Source organism: Passer domesticus, chromosome 1, assembly GCF_036417665.1.
Source record: "Passer domesticus isolate bPasDom1 chromosome 1, bPasDom1.hap1, whole genome shotgun sequence".
Classification (NCBI taxonomy): Eukaryota; Metazoa; Chordata; class Aves; order Passeriformes; family Passeridae; genus Passer; species Passer domesticus.
In genome coordinates, this window is record NC_087474.1 from 79,614,871 (window position 1) to 79,633,020 (window position 18,150).

The following is an 18,150-nucleotide window of genomic DNA, read 5'->3' on the forward strand; positions in this document are numbered from 1 at the left end:
TTTTACACCCTTATGTTATCTGGGGGTATTAATCTCTCACATAAATACGTTCATACTTTGGAATTTGAGTGCTGTAGGAGCCAGAAGTACTCCTCAGAGATTGGGGGTGTAGCTAGAACAGCTTAGTGGCCATGGTTAGAGTGTGACTTGATGCTGTGGTTGTGAAGGATTGAAATACAGTGAAGAAAAGAGCATTCCACTGAAGTGAAATGTAGTGCTCCTTTTATTATACAGATGTGTCTTTCCTTAAAACAAAACTGGGATCACCATAATGAGTTTGTGTGATTAGGTCCTAAAGAGACACCATCTCTAGCTGCTGTTTAAGTTGAACTGTAAGCCCTCAGTTCCAAGTGGGTCTTATTGAGAAATATTCCATTTTACAAAAATTTAATGTCAAATAGGTTTGTTTTTTTTTCTTGTTTGTTTTGACTTTATTCCAGTTTTGTTAAAATTAAAAAAGGTGTTCATCCACCATTGTGGCAGACTTTGAACAAAAAAATGCAAAACATGACAAAGCTGAAGCAAACTCTGTTTCTCCTGCTTTTGCCATTTAACTACTTTATGGCTTTAAAATTCAACCAGCTGTGGGTATTTGGAAATGGGGAAAGAAGGGGGAAAATGCCACTAAATCTCGGTATATTCTTTTGTGTGAAGAAAAAAGAAAAGAAACACGTCAGCATTTGATGTTGATCAGTTGTCAGCAATTGCACTTACTCTGATTATTACATTACTTTTCAGATATGAAGCTCTCTTTCCACTTGCACTGTTTGGTTTGATGTTTGTGTGGATAAATATGGAACAAGAAGCACTGCAGCACTATGGTCTTTCACTCAGACCAAAGGTAACAGCTCTTGACAGATTTATCAATGTAATTAGCAGCTTTATTTGAGGGGCTTTTTTTTGAGAATGTAATAAATATTCTGAGTGGTTTTCAGAGAGCAACACTTCGTGTTTCTTTTCAGTTTGGGAAGCCAGTATTAGCTGTTTCATGAACTAGGAATATGACTTTGTAAGTAAGATTTGTAATTCATGTTATGGAAGATATTGCACATCAGAGCCATTTCTAGGAATGCAGGAAGACAGTCTGGCTTACTAAGATGCAGTGGTATGGTCTGTAGGCTACAGAGCTGTCTCTGTCAAGTGCAGTGATAATTCATCATAAGACCCAGTAGCTCTTCAGAGTAAGTGCAATGTGGCAGTACCTTTTTTGGTCTCATCACAGATTCGTGAGTGAGAGGCTGAAATGAAATTATTTGATTTCTGAAAAAAGCCATAGGAAGTATTAGAAATCTTAATTTGACTTTGTCCTCTCTTTGGCCAAGGATGGAGACTTATTTCTGTTTAGATTGACAGGGAACTGGAGACCAGCTTGGAACTAGCACCTTCTCAGATTTGCCTGGAGGAGGAAAGGGAGTTTTGTAATCAATGTAACTTCTTCACCTTAAAATTTAGTATATTGTCAACAATTTGCAAAGGCCATGCTGCTTACACTGCAACTTAGCTCTTAGGTGAGGTGTAGAGTTGAACAAACTGGGGCTGTGCCTCTGTTTTGGTCAGATCCCAAGTGCCAGTTACAGTAGTTTGGGTCCTTGGAGACAGGTGGGTGTGCACCACAGCTCTCCCTGGCTTCTCCCAGATGAGCCCTCCTGGCTACACATGCATGGAAGTGGCCAGAGTCACTTGAAGAAGAGTGTTGGTACACATCTTTCCTTCCTTTTGCAGCTTATAATAATTAGGGAAAAGTCCTGGAGGTTGAAACCTGAGCCAAGACAGTCACCAGAGTGAACCTGACACGTACTGTGGTTTTGTGGTGCTCCTACAAGCAAGACAGTTTTGAAACTTGAGAGAGCAGGCTTTACCAATTCAAAGCTAGAAAAGAGAAATACAAATAGGAATAATTTTATTTTTATGCTGCTTTTACTTATGATTTGTGTGATGGTATTTTGTAGCACCTTAAGCGATAGAGATGGAATCTGAATATCACAATTATAATTAGTGTGATGCCACAATTGTGACTGAAGGTGTTTAGCATCTGTGGGATGTATTTTTTCTTCCACTCTAGAACCCACTCTAGCTTTTTCATCTTCTTACAAGCATCTGTGATGCTGGCCTATCTGCTGTTGGTCTGGTGTTCTCTTCATTGTAAAATAAAATTCATTTAAAGTAGTATTCAACACTGATAAACACTTCACTAATCAAACGCAAATTCATAAGAACATAGGTAGGCTGTAATTATATTTTGTCACTCACTGTTTGTCAACATTCACTCGAACCTTTTGACTTCATGTGAAATGAACAATAATGCTTACCCCTGCTTCCTATATTTACATTAGAAAATATCATCCCTAGAATGCCTGTTAATATATACTGCAAAGTGAATCTTGTATTAGATAATGCAGCTCAATTCTCTGATGATGAGAGATTATTTTAAATTAAAATGTTATCAGTCTTGAATGTCTATTACTTGATTTTTTTCTTTTTCCCAATGTAAAGGAGTTCTCTGACCTCTTAAATGCCATGAAGATAATTTCTCTTCAAGTCAAGTGATATTGTGTAGAGAGCTGAGTAGAGGAGACGGAGAGTATTTTACTATTTTCACTCACAAAATAAGTCAAATGAGGATAATTGCAGTCTTTTATTTCTGAGGATCTTTATCCATATATTCATGTGAGCAGTGGAAGAGTATGTGTGTAGGAGGAATATTTCTGATGAAAAAGATGGTTATAAGTCTAATGCATAGAAGTTAATTTTTAGTGTAGATAACAGCGGAAGCTTCACTGTTCATTTGATCATCTCACTTGTACAGTCTTTCTGGCAGATTCATTAATTCAGTAAAGTATAATGAAAACATGAGAAATGTTTGCAGTCCTTATTATAATACTCTAATAACAGGCAATAGGGAAGTAGGTTTATTTCTCATTCATTTCAGTAAAAATACAGTGGCTCTGTCAAAGTCCATTAGTTCATATTTGGTGTTGATTCCTTCTGCTGTCTTTCCAGCTTGCTGTTTTCAACTTCACCTGTGCTATGGATATAACTCAGTTTCGACAGCTCCACCTGGATGATGTCCGGAGGTCCTTCTTCTTTGTATCCTTTGGTTGGTCGCTGCACTTCAGGGCAAAAAAAAAAAGGTTTCAAAAGGACCTGCAGTCCAAATCTGTAGCCTGGTACTCACTGAGAACAGAAGCTGGTAAAGATGATTTGACTCATATTGCTCAAAAGGCAATGGTCTTGTACATTATGCATTTTATCAAGTAGTTAAAAATGCAGTTTTAGAATCTGGCTCTTTGCCTACTTATGGCCATTGCAGATGAGGTAAATTTTCTTATGAGGAGTTATCAGTTTGGTTTTGTTTGACTTCATTTTGGCTGGAGGGAATTTGCTCACCTTCACAAATCAGTTGAAATAGGTGATTAATATTAAAGTTATTCTCATTTTTAGAGCATGGCAGTGTGTTAGGAAGCAGATGTTAGGTATTAGGAAGATGAAGCAAGAAGAAAAGTTCCTGCAGGGTCATAGTGAAACATGTTCCCAGAATCCGGCCTATAATTATTTATATCTTAAGTGATTTCTGCTGATAGAAATTATATGGTCTTAGGAGGGAAGAGCTGTTTGTTCACTAACATAGCAGTTAGTTTGTGTTCCTGTAACTGATACTGCAGGTAATTTTTTTTTAATAGTGTACATTGATAACAGTGTCATTTTTCTCTTTCATTGTGGGACTGCAATTAAGTGAGAACTGTTTGGTAGCAAGGAAGATGGATGGGCAAATGGGAGAGGAATTGAGCTAGTCTAGAGCACAGGGGGGTTTTTGTGCAGGTGAGTATCTGGGGAGGAAGTTGTCTCAATTCTGGTTCCTACAAAACCAGGCTTTATAGTTTGTCAGATAACCAGATCTGAGAGGGTGGGTCACAGTCACAGAGTCCATGCTTTTAGAATTTAGAACTGTGTTGTTGGACATTAGGAGCCTGCAGCAGAGAAAGTGTAACAGATACCAATTTAAGAAGGCAGATTAATGCTAAGAAAGAAGGCAAAACTATTTGCTAGATGCTTGATGTTTGTCTTTGCTTTAGTATACCTAAAAAGAGTTGAGACCTTGCAATAAATGCATCAATTTCATTTGCTACTTTAACCAAAAATATGCTAACTTTAGTAAAGCTACTGCTGTCAGTTACTAAATACTAGTAAAAATAAATCAACTAATCCAACTGTATTTTTTAAAGCGACAACATAGTACTTCTTTAACACTGCAATGTAGCTATGCTGGTTTTGGCTGGAGTTAATTTTCTTCATGGTAGCTAGTGTGAGGCTGTGTTTTGCATTTGTGATGACAGCAGAGTTGATAACTCAGTGCTTGCACAGAGTCAAGGCCTTTTCTGCTCCTCACACTGCCCCACAAGTGAGCACTACTTTAAAACACTTGAGTATGTTTTGCTCAGCTCTTGAAAAAACAACCAATTTGCAGATCTCCTTTGTCTGCTCAAACCATGTGTCTTTTTTAAATTTAAATGCTGTTTAATGTATAGAAATAGTTATATTAGAGGAGAAACCTTTTCTGCTAGAGCAGTCGTACTGCAACTGTGACTCTGAGCTGTGTGTGCCTTAAGGTTGTCCCAGGGCTCCTGTATTGGGCCCACCCAGTAGCTGGCATCTGCTGAGAAATCACAGAGCCTGGTCTTTGAGGAAAAGATTCAGCTTGCTTGTGCTTAGCATTTTGATTAGACCTGTGTGTTACTGGTATTTTCTTGTTTGTTTTATTGCAGACCTGCTCTTATAAATCTCAACCAGCAGAACTGCACTAGGCTGTTAGACTGCCGTGTTAGGGAACTTGAAATGATGTGGTACTCTTGGGAAGCCTGATTTCTCCGGTTATGCTGACCTAATCCTTCCAAAATATTGCATGCAGAATCCCAACGATTCTACTGAACAGTTGGTAACAAATTGTTTATTGAGAGACCTAAATGATCCAGTGCAGGAGCTATAACAGGAGCAAAAGGACCAGAGGGAGCTCTGGCAACTGCAGCCCATCCTCACTGACTTATAACCCTGTGCCTTATGCAAAATAAGTTAAAAACCATTCTTCAGCTGAAGCCATATGAGCTATAACGGGTTCCAATGAGCTCAGGAGCAAGAAAAATACCATTCATGGGCTTATGTAGTAGCAAGTTTTTATCTGGATGAAAAGAGAGTGTTTATGAAAAAGCTTCCAGCTGTACAGATACTGCTGGAGTCATCCTCCCTCAAGTGAGGATAAAATGGAAGACCCATATTGCTATGGATAGACTCAGCATAATCTTTGGACAAAAAAAAACTGTTGTAAGGATAGCATAGCAACTTCTAGCATTTTTAAGAGGTCAGTTCCTCAATAAAGGAACCTCTTCCATTGTCAGTTCCTCAATAAAGCCATCTCTTTTGTGTGCAGAACACATGCCTGTGCTATTACTTCCTGCAAAAGCATGTCTTTGAATGCATTGCTGGGTTTGTGGTCCAGGGATGTTCCTATCTTGCTAGGCAGAGACCCAAAAAGCCAGCTGCAGTTTTCTTACAAGGGCCTCAAGACAGGCTCTAAAACCTTACCTAGGGAGTATGTCTTTTAAAATTTGTCTAGTTGTGTATGATATCTAGGGTAGAGCTAGAAAATACTTTGGATTTCTTAATGTGCTGTAAACCTGTAGCAGTGGAACAGCTTCTTGTGGTTTCATGATAGATTTTGAAAGTAAATTGGAATGGAGGAGAAATGTGGGCTTTATTTTTTTATTTAGTGTATTTTCCTTAAATACATCTAGGTTTTCTTCATAGTGACAGCCTTTTTTGGCACTGGAAACATAGCTTCAATTAACAGGTAAATTTTATTGATTTATTTGAGACACAGTACAAAAAATTCTTCCTGCAGTTGATGTACTAAATGTAAATTTAGTTAGCAAAATCAGGGCAGAAGAATCAAAGCAGTGGAAAGATAATTTATTTTGTTTTTGCTCTCTGTAACATCTACCCTAAAAGCCTGAGCTTGTTGGTGGTGAGGCTGTCTCAATTCCATTAGATGCTATCAGGATGAGCAGAGAGAGCTTGGTTGCCCACCAACAGCATGGCACCTTGAAAAACACAATCAGAGAAAAACTGCAGAGAAAGACAGGTGAGGTTGGCAGTCCCTGCTGATTTAATATTTCATCAAGAGAAGATAAAATTGGAAGCCTTGTTTAAAAATGTATATACAACCCAGTGTATTACAGGGTAATTAAAGGCTGGGGTTTTTTAAATGTAAAATGCTATTTCAAAGATATGTAATGTATTTTTTGTGTTTCTCTAGTTTTGATCCTGCTTCTGTCTATTGTTTCTTGACTGTGTTCAGTCCCTTCATGATGGGAGGCTTGCTTTTACTGAAGGTTAGTAATCTTAGCTTGGTGAGATTATTCCACAGTTCTCTGAGAAAAATAACGTGTCACATACATGGTTGTTACTTTGCAATTCACAAAAGAACATATGTGTATATATATGAGCTTCATTAGGCTTCTTAACCACATGTGACGCTTTCAGCCTTTGTAGTGTTTCTAGAGAGATCATTTTGTTTCCCAAGAAAAGCTGAAGTGTGGGGAAGTGTAATTTAACAGCATTGGGTCAGTTTATTGTATTAAAATGGAAATTTCAATTGTTGTAAGTACTTTAAAAATTATTAAAGTTATAAGCTTTTCCTGTAGTATAATATCAACAGAAACATTGAGGATATATATATATATATATATATAATTAGCTCTATATTACATTAAATAGAGGTATTGAATGTTCTACTGATTAGGTTATCATTTTACAATGGCCATTATTTTCTCTATTTTTTAATAGTCTGTCAGAGATTGGATTGCACTTGTGGTTTACAAGGCAAAGGCAAGCTGTGGCAGCTCTTTTCTAGTATTTGAGTAAAGGATCTGCCAGAGGAGAGACACTGAATCTATTTGTTATTACTAAAATAAGCAGTATTTTCTACCACAGCTTTTCTGCTGCTTCTGTCCCAGAGGAAGCAGACTGAAGTTACAGGTACACTGCACATTGCCTACAGGACACAGATCAATAGTGCAAACCTTCTGGATGCCAACAGTCAGGTTTTATACACTGCTAACATAAGGATTGCAAATCAACTTTGGAAAGAGAAAAGGCCGCATTCATGTTTTCTAGTTTGTTTGGTTCTTAATTTACTGAACCATTTACATTTGCTTGACTTGGCTCTGGAGGGGTAGTGTGACCCTTGCCTTATTGAATGCCTTCTCTATTCAGACTTTTTTTGTGATGAGATTGTCCTTTACACTTGAAACTCTGCAGCCGGTCATGTGAGATGCTGGATTTGAATAGATCTGTCTTCTAGCCTTGTTGAAGTATTTATCACTAGTGCTAAATGGATAAATGAAGTGAGGATATGCTTTAGTTATAATTTTCAATATTACCTCATGGCTTATTTTACTGCAGTTCAGCTATGACCATGGAAAGGGGTTTTTATTAATAAACTGAAAATATTTCCTGCAAAATTATTTTCTACCCTGTCTAGCCAATATTTTATTTTGTAACGAACCCATTCTGTGATAATTTCAAAAACAGGAAAATGTTTCCACAACCTGCCCAGGTTCTTTTTGTAAATATGACTGTAAGCCAAAATGTAGCTTGTGTTTTGAACAGGTTGCAATCCCGTTTGTTCTGGTATCATGTGCTTTCGAAGCTGTTCAAGTCACAACACAGCTGTCTTCTAAGAGGTACATTACATGCTGTATTTCTGCATTAGTAAGGGTTGCAAATCTATTTTGGAGGAATTCAAAATTTTCAAATCTCAATGCGAATTTAAAAAAATAATATTAGATCTTATTGTTGCTTTTATTTGTTATTAGGGCTTGGGGTTTTGTTCATTGATTTCTGCAAGTTCAGGGTTTTTTTCCTTAGTAATAAATGAGTATAAATTGAAGTGTTGGCCTTGTCTGAAACCATCAGATATTTAATATTCTTTGTTAACAATACACAGACCATTTTTTCTCCATAATGTTAAAAATGAGCAGAATTTAAAGTCTGATTTTTACTTTATACTGCATCTCTGCCTAGAGCATAGTATTTTTTAAATAGCCTATTTGTAATGTAACCCATGTATAGCTTTGTAGTGCTGACCTCACCACAAATAGCATTAAAAAAAAAAGGCACTGGATGCCCTTGCATTGCAGTTCAGTGCTTCCCAGATGTGTTCAGTATTACATATTTTTTTGCAGTAGGAGCAGATGGCTGCCAGTCCTTTCCCTGTCTCTAAGGACTTTTCAGAGTATGGATGCCCAGCCTCATGGAGTGCTGTATCCAGACTTGAAACATGTTTTCCCTCTCTCAAGACTTTTATTCTGTTAGCCCTGCTCACCCCATTCAGCAGACCCAGTGCACATGGCTGAATCCTCCGTTCATCGTGTGATATTATGGATGGTGCTGAGATGGAGGAGGTCCCTGTCAGCCCTGTGGTTTTGCCACTGTGGGGCGTTGTGTGGGGTTGACCAAAAGTCCTGCCTGTGTGTGGCAGGAGGACTTCAGGGACTTTCTCCTGCACATTGCTCAGCTGAGTGTGAGGAAGCTGCCCTCACTTGTTGTGATGCCCTTTGCTTTTCTGCTTGCTTTCATCCTGCCTGACCCTGCTGTTGTCTCCTTGTACAACACCACCCGCTACCAAAGAGAGATGGGGCACCCCAAAATGTTGCCGTCCCTGTTGGAGGGCAGCATGACACTCCCCACCCCTTTTACCTGTTCTGCTTTAGCTGTGTGTGCTGTGCCTGCATTGTCCTCACACCCACAAAGATGGGCATTCATCCTCATCCCTAGGCTTGTACAAGGGCAGGGCTGCATTGAGGAGCTGGGGTTGCTCAGATGACCAGCTAGTGGTTTTCCATTTCTAGGGCTCAAGCATCATAAAGGTCAGCATTTCCCAATTTGTGAATGCTTGCCTTGGCAGCGCTGGTGATATTGCAGACTTTTATGGAATGTGCATCTGAGTGTGTGAGAGGGGAAATGATACTGCCTTCATAAACCAGGGGACACAACTATTTCTGTGCCACTTTATGAGGCTGTGGCTGTAACTCTGTCTGGTGTTTGTGCCAACTTCATTTAGCTGTGCTCAGGTAACAAATGCAGTGATAGTGCCACAGCATCCGCCTGGGAACAAGGCAGAAACCACAAGGCACACCCGGGATCCCCAGAGAGGTTGTGCTCTGCTTGCCAGCGCATCCTGAAGTCTCTGCTGCACTTCTTGCTGCTGCCCCTGCTAGATAAATTAAGCCATCACTGGGAACAATCTTGTCTTTGCAGTGTATAAATATGCCCTGAAATTAGTCTTGTCCTTCTGTTGAGAAAGGCTTCCTGCAGTTCAGAAGGGCAAAAAGTAGATTTTTGTGATTTGGACAAATTGCTCCTCAAGTCCCTGATTACAGATTAAAGACTTTTTTTTTTTTTCTTTTCAGTGGGGAATATTCTGTCCCAATATGTTTTTGGAGCTTGCCTATTAAAAAAATCCCTCTAGCTGGGTGCCTCCTAAGCACTATTATTGCAACATCCTATCTATCTGAGCCATAGGTTAGCAGAGCAAAGCCTTTCCCTGTGTCTGAGATACAGTTGGTTTCTTGCATCCTGATTTACTAATGAAGCACAACTGATGTAGGCAATATCAGCAAGTTCCTCATTTGGAGGCATTGGTATGGGTATCTCCCCAGTACATGCTCATGCAAAGCTGCAGCAGGACATTTTCCAAAAAAACATTTGTACTTTTATGATGGTAGTACTGATAAATTAGTTGTATTCTAGTTAAAGACTTTTGTTAATGGATTAGCTGTTTGCAACATTACTTCAGTGTCATTAACTTAGAAACCAGTTTTAACCAGTTACAGCAATTGCTTTCATGTAATTTAGGATTTACATAGTTTGAGGAAAAGAAGATTAGGTTAATGGGGGGGAAAAAATAGCTCTGCCTCCTCCCTTCTGGTTCCTTTTACTAGCCTAAGCCTAACTTCCAGAAGTTAACTGCTACCTGTAAAGAGGCCCTTGGTTTGGGAGCATACCACCAAAATGCTCAGAGTTCCCAGAACAAGTTATGGGCATCCAGAGAGTTGGAAGGAGGCAAGCAGCTCCTTTAGCTGCCTCTGACCCAGCAGAGTGGTTGTCACCAGGGTGGGACTGAACAGTTCAGGTACCTGTCAAGCAGCTTTGATCACTCTTGAGTCCATCATGAAGCTCCTAAATCAGCTTTATTTGGTCCAACCAGCACACAGCTCTCTGCATCAAGAATGGGCCAGATGCTCCTTGGAAGATTCTGTTGTTCTCCAAAAAATTACTCATGTTAGGTTTCTCCATTGCAAAATTGAAACCCTATAAATGTGAAATTATAAGTGCCAGATGTTCAAGTCATGTATTTTAATTGTTTTCTAGTAGATTAAAATGTACCTGATTGTGTGAAAGGCAAATACAAGAAATCATATCTTTATTTGATTTCTTTGTGGGTTTTAATAAGCTCATTTAATAGCTGTGTCCATAAAGAAAGGTTGATGGTCTGACTTTGCTGGGTTTTTTCCTTTGCAGCCTTTTCCTCATTGTTCTTGTGATTTCAGACATTATGGCTTTGGTAAGTTGTTGTTGCACATTCTCTTCAAATAAGATCAAGAAACAGAGTTCTCCTAATTCCATCAAGAGAGATCTGAATTTGTTTCAGACTTCAAAGTTTTTCTAACTAGGGCAGAGAATTGGATTGAAATCCTAGCATAACTTAGAGATAAAACTCTTCCAATCACTGCTTTTCAAATTTCATGTAATTAATGCTTCTGAAGAAGCAATGTTCTCATAATAATAAGAGACAAAATGAAGTAATAAGTTAACATTTGGAGTTCCTCATATGCTTTATAATCAAATTCCTTGGAAAAAATTAAACAATAATATGAGTTTTAGCTGTGTGCAGAGTTTAGTTAATTGTTCAGGAATTCCAGACCTTTTACCCCACCCCAGCTTCTCTTGAAAAAGAGAGGAAAAGGAGAAATGCTTTACCCACCAGCTCCATTAGACTTGTCAGAATCCAGGAGATCAGCAACATCCAAAAAGACACCTTGTGCCCTTTGTAATAAGCTGTCAGGAAACGCTCTCTTCAGAAAGCCTGCATCCACAAACCAAGCTAGCCAAAACAACCCAAAACTGAACAATCCCCCAGCACAGTTCTTGCAGATTAAAAGTGTGTTTTCGTTGCCCACTCCAGCTGTCTTCAAATCAACAAGCAGTGCCACTGGTAAATAGAAACCTTTTCAAATCAGCAGGTAGAGCTGATATTGTCACTTTATACGTGCTGGGTTTGTTTTATGCCTTGGAGTAAGCATTCCTGTTCTTATTTCTTAGTACAGTGTGATCTGTAAATATCACATATAGGAAAACAGGGAGTAAAAACCAAATAATTGCTAATTTGTCTGTAGAGTGAGAAAAGGAGAAGGTATGGCTGAGGTCAAGTTTCAACTAAGTCTATGTGTGTAATCTGCTTTTAGGAACTTCCATAGGAAAAGAAATAATATACCAATAAACCACATTCATAGCATTTCACTAATAAAATGTGTATTAAGTGTATTTATACCAAAAGAAGACTACAGGTACTTACTGATGTGTAGCAAGCCCCAGTATATCCAGGTCTTATAGCTCATGTATTCTCCTGTTTTGGTTTAAGTATTTTGAAACAATGTACTTGGTGTAAAAAAAAAAAAACAAAAAAAACCCCACAAACAAAAAAGAAAACAAACACCAAAGAGGTGTGTAGGAACTCTGTCAAGAAAAGAGAAAGTAGCAGGGCAATAAGAGAACATGTTGTAGTCTTGAATCAATGGGGCCACCAACTAGAATTAGGGGAATTCACTAATAGGTAAATACTATGTTTTCCCAACGTTATTCCCACTTTACAAGTAGAGAACTGCCAGAGTTGCTCAAAGATATTTGTGTTGAAATTCCATTAAAACTTTTAGGTACTATGCATTATTTGGCATGTTGTTATTTCAAGCAAGAAGGTGGCTTGGCTTTCCTTATTGAAAAAGTTCTGGTGTTTCTCTGGTTTTTGCAAACCAAACTAGACAGAACTTAGTCCATTTCTTGATGTTTTTGTTTGATGCCATGTTAAATCTATTTCTGGTTCCTAGACTATTCTTTACTGTGGTCCAAATGATCATTCCTGGAAAGGTGTTGTGCTTATTCCATGTGAAGAATTAGAAATTTGGAGTAAGCAGCCTGAAAAAATTGGGTTGAATTTTGTCTTTCAAATTGTGCAGTGTTGATGTACTAATCAATGTTGTTTTATTTCCTAGCATTTTTTCTTTTTGGTTAAAGACTATGGAAGCTGGCTGGATATTGGTACAAGGTACAGTACCTTTTTTGCTTCCATTGCCTTTTTAAAGCTTCATGGGTTCAAACTATTGTTTATCTACTCGTAATTCTTGTCATTTTTTCCAATTACTTTGCTTAATCAAACACTTTTGGGATGTTCCATGTACTTTAAAACACATGTGCATGCATACATATCCCAAGCTACAGCTTGTGCCAGAGCAACACAGAGTAAGTAGTAAATCCAGGCTGGCAAGAAGTACAGTTGGTAGGATCTGTATGAAGAGTAATTACACAAAAAGTATTTTAATTAATGTTTTGCATTTTAATTAGTTGTAATCACTGTTAAAATAACAATTTATTGAAGTTGTTAATTATCTTATACCTAGTTAAGCCTCCATATACAGTTCACTGTAAATTAGTGAACCTTGTGTAAATATGTTGGTGGCTACCAAGGCCCATGCACTTATCCTCCCCCTAGCTGGGGAAGAGTTTAGCATTTAAACATAGCCATCACAGCTAAAATGAGAGCATTTGTTTTGCATTTTGAGTCATATTAATCTCACATACAAGGAATACACATTTCAGATTTACCTTCCCTGAGTTGTGAAAATAGATAAAATGCTGTAGTAAGCTTAGTAGGAATGCATAGTTTTAATCCAGCAAATCTGGTCACTTGACACTTATTTAAACAGAAGCTGAATAGTGACCCATTGTTAATATTCTGTTTAGTCTACGTGTGCTCTGTGCTTTGCTTCTGTGAGCCCCTTTGTTCCCAGAAGCGTGTGCACACATGTTCTTTGGAGGTTCCAATTCCTGCTCATCATTACCTTCAGAAGGTTCCTAGTGGCCAGAGGTACATTTAGATTAAACAGTGAAAATGTCGCTTGGGCATCCCACTTCCTTGCTGTGGTCAGTTTATGGTAAGTCAGAGGGCTTCATCCTTTGGTTTGAATTCCTCTGCAGATTAATAAGGATATTAAAGCCCTCAGAAAATTTCTGTTCTGTTGGGCAAGAAGTTTTATCATTGGACGTTAGTAGCAAAAGTATAAATTGTTGCAAGTACCCAAAAGCTTCCTCCCTTATACATGGTCTTCATAGCTAGAGCTTTACAACAGTAAATGCATTGCTGGATCTATTTCAGCTGGAATGTTGCCTTATTCTGAAGAGTTTAGGAGAGCTCATTACTCACCACTAATTCTGCCTCTCTGTGTGTGTGTTTTGATCACTGAAGAAAGCACTGAAAAAGGCCTTTCGAAAGAGTAATTTGTGATTAATTTTTAACATGGAAATTCATAATGTTCAGGCAACCTCTGTCATTACTTCACTTTTGAGTGCTTGACTCTACCACCTATGTTATTTTATTGTAGTCTCTATATATACGTCTTATATGTAGGTGTGTATATGCACATAAGAAAAATAATTAGGTTGCTTAAGAAAGGAAGTGAAGCCAGAGGTGTGGAGCTAAGTGGTCCTTCCTTTATCTAGCATGAGCATTATGTTGGCACCAGAACTTTCTCCTCTGAGCAGATTTCTAATGTGTTATCCTCAGGCTTGGCAAAATTAGCAGGCAACAGCAGAATATTTTTTTTTGTTTGTTCCTGAAAGGGGAGATGAGCTTCAAGGGGTTTTGGGTAATTCCCAAAACCAGTGGGAGTGAGATACTTTCCTGTCCTCCTGTTGCAAGTGCAGTGACAGCTCTGTGGCATTCTCATTGCAGTGTTGTCTGTTGCTGCTTTGACAGCAAGGTCTGAAAATACCGTCTTACAACAGGCAACATTTTCCATGTTGCCAAAGCTTTCCTGAGAATAGGATAAGTCTTTAGGGACAGCTGCTCTCATATTTTTCTTTTTTTCTTGCCACATTGATAGGAAGTGCATATGTGTGTGTCAGCAAAAATATCAGGATTTGTGTTGTTACTGGTTAGCACATGAGTGAAATCAGAGGTAGAAAACCAGCAGCTTTAGTTGCCTGGTGGAGATTCATTCCTCTAAAGTCTCTCAGAGCTCAGTGGTGTATGTGCCACATTTGTAAGGCTTCAATGTGTGTTTCCTTACTCATCCTGTTTTGTGGTGATGGGCTTTCCATGGATTTTACCACATTCAAAAGTTCTCTGTGTTCTCTCTCTTACTAAGAATATGCAAGTTGAGTAGGAGACTCATTAGGCAACATTTGGTTTTTCCAACAGCCAAGTTTCATGTAGATGAGCTGGCTTTAAATCCCTTGCAATAAAAAGACCTTCACTGCTTTTTCACCTTGATGTTTTCTTTCCTAGTGGATCTCATTGTTTGGAAGTAAGGTTTGTTTACTGAACTGACATCTTCTATTTTTAAAAATTCCACCCCTAACTCCTGGCTTTTTGCATCCTATTCTGCAATGCCTTAACCATATGACATGACATTTTACCATGCCTCACATTTTCCTTAACAATATGTCTTTATTCTCCCAGTGGAATTCACCAGGTCACATAAGTGTTGTCTTTGAATGGAGGAAGATTTCTACCTCTTCCATTCTTCCAGTTTGTTAATGAAATGCTGAGCAATAACAGATCCAACATACAGTCCTGTATTACCACGTTCAGCAAATTATCAACGCACCACTGATTCCCTCCTCTCAGTAAATTATCAATTACCATAAATATTTATGGCTTCTTAGAAAGTTTTAAAGACCCTTTTCTTAATGGTGATGCCAAAATCAATGTAAGTTTGTCTTTCATAGAGTGCTTTTCATTGTTTTGATATAATAATGGGATAATAGTCTTGCAGGGAATGTAGAACTCAAAGCAGCAGCTTAAATAAACTTCTAAGGTGTGCTTAACCTTGCCCTCTACCTAGATACCTTGAGGTAACCTGAATTGCATCATATGCCCAGAAGAACACACCACAAAATTTCTTTTAAATTATAATGTAATTTTCCTATGTATTAATGTATAGTACATGATCATGAGAGGTTTGTTCTGACAGGTCCTTTTATTTTTGAATAACAGCCAAATGGAATAGCTAGCTTTTCAGCTTCTTTGTCACTAAAATAATTTCTCTGCAGCTTAAATGGTGTTTATCTATCTCTGTCTGTAGATTTCCAGAAAGAGAGAGAAATAGCCTTTAAAGCCTGGTATATCTTTACAGTACATGCACTTTGTAAATAGTTGTATAACCTGATAGTAAAGATAAACCTTAAAGGTTCTTTATATGGCTATTATATAGCTTTATACAGGCACATACTGTACTATTCCCTCTCTTTATAGCTGCTGGAAGATAAAGATATGATCTTAACTGCTCTTCTGCTGTTTCAAAGGTCAGGGGACATAAATAAAGCACAAAACCGGGGTTTTTTTAAGTTTAGGAATAACGGAGTCAATTTTGGGGTTGGGTGCTGGGCCTTCTTGGTTGTATGGTTAAAACATACGTTTTGTGTTTTGTTTTTGGTGAAACTGTGGCGTCCTGGCTGGAAAAGCAGGAAGCTTAAAATTCAGAATCTAAATCTGGGGTCTCACTCTGTGCTTGGGAACAGTTCAAAGAGCATGTCACAAAGAAATGATGTCTCTGGGCTCTTCTGGAGAGTGCTCATCCAAGTCTTTGCATAAGTTGTTTTTGTTTTACTTATTTTGTTCCTAGTTGTCTTAATTGCTATGGTGACTTACTCCATCTTCTTGTAATTCCAGCTCCTAATCAGGTCTGTCATCTTAGGAATTAGCCTGTCTTGGGAAAAAGCCAAGTTTTGGAGCAAGATTGATTCCCACTGCTTATCCCCCTGATTTTTTTAATAACTTAGATTCATCTTGTCTTCTTTTTTTCTCACCAATATACACTGTCACAAAGCCAGGAGGTGGTAGTACATCATATCCTTGTGGCTCATCTCCTTGTGGTTCCTTGCCACTGAAGCAGGTGTCTTGCTCCCTGATAAAAAAGTTTCCTACCACCAGCTTTGCCTGTTGACATTGATCCGTACATGGGCACTCACCTTTCCGTTGAACAATGCTGTCTCACTGTAGATCATCCCTGATCCCCCATATCTGCTACCTCTGCCATCTCATTCTTCATAAGCATTGCCCCACTGTGCCCCGTTATGCTCTTCTCTTGTACCTGTTTAATGGTTCTTATTCCTCCACATGAATCTAATTTGCCTGGAGCCTAGAATCTCACTCCTTCTCATTAGCTCAGGTTTGACTTCGGATGCAGAAAGCTTGTTTTCAGAATTACCTCCTTCACTGTAACTGCAGTCAAGGGCGCAGGTTCTGAATTGTATAAGGATCAAGATTTGACACTGCTGTTGTGGCATATACCTGTATGGTCTGGTTTTCTTTGTTTAAATACAGCATTACCCCAGCCTAAGAAGTAATTTACCAGGCAGAGTTGCCTGCAGGCAGTGCAGTACCAGTTGCTGAGAGTCCCAGAGATGCTGGCTGTTTGTAATTACATGACAAGTAGATTGAAATTGTTTTTATTGTGCTCTATGGCATTATATATAGATATTTGAATGTCTCATATTTTAGTAAAGGAGCATAACTATGCAGACCTCTGCAGTATAACAAGGGAAAAGTGTGTGCAACACTCTCTTCTTTACCAAAGTGTGGAGTATCCAGTCCCTCAACTGACAGGTGCCAAGGAGAGTTTGCAAATACCTTTTTGCTTCAAGAAAGCCCAAATCCTGATCACATCTGAAAGAGCTCCTTTTGGGGGGTGCACAGGAACTCAGATGTCTGTCTGAAGACCATGGATGGTTTGTGATGGTCTTGAGGCATCTATGGGAATAAAGGTAGTGTGGATAGATAAAATGTAGGAGAATAGAGATGGTGAAGGTAATCTCACCCCTAAGGGGTTACAGCTGTGCCAATTATCAAGCATTAAGAACAAGCCTGCCCTTAATAGGCCACAGCTGGATCCAATTAAGAGGGGTATTATAAAAGAGCAGGTTGGCTGGTCGAGAGGTGAGATGGAGTTTGTTGGCTGTGCTGAGAAGAAGGAGTTAGTGCTGTGAGGAGCTGCTCATGAAAATCACCAAGAAGGTATGAAACCTTTGCAGCAAGATGGTAACAGGTAGGGTCTTCACTTGGCTTGTGATTTTCAGATTTCTCATTCACACTTTCTTTGAAAGTTACAAGGAAAGTGATGTTTGCTGCTTACATGAAAAACTAGAATTCTGGTGCCAGGTGAGAAGGAAAGCTGAGGTGTTACCAGTAAGGCAGGAGACTCTAAGTGTCCAGCTATTTACCAGTGTGGCTGTTCCCTTAGGAGCCAGCAATCTTGTCTACCTGTGGTGAATGTACAGTCTGCAAGGCCACATTATGCCATGAAGATAACTTCAGCAAGAGTTTGAGTTTCATCTGTCAATGTGTCCTTTCCCATGGAGAACTGAAACCAAAGTTGTAACAAACCTAGGTGATCTTTCAAGGGCAGCTCTTGACGGAGTTTATCTTTGTTGTTGTAAATGTGCTGTGAACTGTGAAGTCCAAAGTGCACTGCCCAGGTGACAGTAGGCTTTGTGCCTGACTTCATGCTCTCCCTGTGTCCCTTCTTACACCTTCCCCACAGAAACAGGACAGCAGCTTGGCTCTTGAAGACATGCTGCTCTGCCACTCATTGTCCTCATTGAGGTCTGAGCCTTTTATGATGGTGGATTTTTCTAACTGATTTCTTAAAGCTATGCATTTTGAGCAAGGCATGTGAGGTGTTTTAGTTAGACTCAACTGAAACAAAAATCTTACAGCATGCATCAAGTCTGTTTTCATGTTCTCCATGTTTGGTCCTTTGCTCGCTGGCACTCTGGCTGTGGAAGAACTTTTTGGATTACTTTTATTCTCCCACACTCGTT

At 38.9% G+C, this 18,150-nt stretch overlaps 1 protein-coding gene across 3 annotated transcripts in view; it reads left to right on the top strand.

The window, feature by feature from the left end:
* Positions 1-18,150, top strand: part of PIGN (phosphatidylinositol glycan anchor biosynthesis class N) — a 98,356-nt gene that overhangs the window by 77,326 nt on the left and 2,880 nt on the right. For all 3 annotated transcript variants that reach the window (XM_064426994.1, XM_064426984.1, XM_064427002.1), the window contains 7 exons: positions 739-841; positions 3,001-3,087; positions 5,787-5,842; positions 6,308-6,383; positions 7,663-7,736; positions 10,576-10,618; positions 12,324-12,376. In XM_064426994.1, the coding sequence (XP_064283064.1) occupies positions 739-841; positions 3,001-3,087; positions 5,787-5,842; positions 6,308-6,383; positions 7,663-7,736; positions 10,576-10,618; positions 12,324-12,376 (492 nt within the window). The remainder of the gene's footprint in view (positions 1-738; positions 842-3,000; positions 3,088-5,786; positions 5,843-6,307; positions 6,384-7,662; positions 7,737-10,575; positions 10,619-12,323; positions 12,377-18,150) is intronic.